The following is a 1,109-nucleotide window of genomic DNA, read 5'->3' as shown; positions in this document are numbered from 1 at the left end:
ACACACACACACACACACACACACACACACACACACACACACACATTCCAGCCAGAGTTCCCTCCCCCTCATTGGCCACAAGGGACTCATTTGGAGGAGGTGGGTCATATCCCCGAAGGAGGGTGGATTAACTGCCTAACAAGCTCAGCTTCTGAAATCCAGCACGGTCTGATACGGCATTGCCTGGAAATTGTGCAAACCAAGAAGGGGCAGGGTGGAAGTCACTCCATCTCAGGGCTCCTTGGGCAAATATCAGTCCTAAGGCAGAGAAAAATTTTGCGGCTCAAGTTCCTCTTGCCACCTCGCCCCTTACCCAAGATCCGCAGAGGGAGGCTCTGGATGAGGCCAAGGAGCAGAGATGAAGGGACGCCCCGAGTTTCTTCTTCCCTGGAAAAGAAGGATCCCAACCTGTTCTTTTCCAGGCTATCGGATCTTTCTCCTTTGGACCCTAGCTCCTGAGACTCAGCTTCCAGCCCTCACTCACTCTCCTCCTCTCTCCCCGGAAAATCCCCCAACTCCAGACGCAACTTAAGCAAATATTTGTAGCTGCCAGTAAATTCCAGCGGCTTTTTATAGCGCGGCTCCCTGCGCCCGGGGCCAAGTCGTGCTGCTAAATATTGCTGACCACTTTTTCTTTTATGGCTTTCATGTCACTTAGCTATTGAGAGTAAGATGGATTTGCGCGGAGCCCTCACCGCGCTGCGCTTCTCGCCCCCCCAGGTCTGCGCGGGGCGGCCATTGGCGGCGGAGTGTCACGTGAACGCGGGGGCGTGCCAATGTGCGCCCTTACGGGTGTCAAGCCCCTGTCAGAGTGTGCGATCGAGATCGTGAAACAACGCGATGCAAAAAGCGACCTACTACGACAGCTCGGCGATCTACGGTGGCTACCCCTACCAGGCAGCCAACGGGTTCGCTTATAATGCCAGTCAGCAGCCGTACCCGGCGTCCGCTGCTCTGGGCGCTGATGGCGAGTACCACCGACCTGCCTGCTCACTCCAGTCGCCTGCCAGCGCCGGGGGCCACCCCAAGGCGCACGAGCTGAATGAAGTGTGCCTGCGCACCCTGAGCGGCCCACCTAGCCAGCCCCCAGGCCTGGGCGAGCCGCCCCT

The 1,109-nt window shown here is 57.9% G+C and overlaps 1 protein-coding gene across 1 annotated transcript in view; it reads left to right on the top strand.

Moving 5' to 3' along the window:
• HOXA3 (homeobox A3) overlaps window positions 1-1,109 on the top strand; it is a 45,553-nt gene that overhangs the window by 40,782 nt on the left and 3,662 nt on the right. The window contains exon 5 of the mRNA XM_008063838.2: window positions 721-1,109. This exon is cut by the window's right edge and continues 185 nt beyond it. Within this exon, the coding sequence (XP_008062029.1) occupies window positions 841-1,109 (269 nt within the window). The 5' untranslated portion in view covers window positions 721-840. The remainder of the gene's footprint in view (window positions 1-720) is intronic.

Source organism: Carlito syrichta, unplaced genomic scaffold, assembly GCF_000164805.1.
Source record: "Carlito syrichta isolate Samal-C Ts95f unplaced genomic scaffold, Tarsius_syrichta-2.0.1 Scaffold307093, whole genome shotgun sequence".
Lineage (NCBI taxonomy): Eukaryota > Metazoa > Chordata > Mammalia > Primates > Tarsiidae > Carlito > Carlito syrichta.
This window is presented reverse-complemented; position numbering and strand designations above follow the sequence as displayed.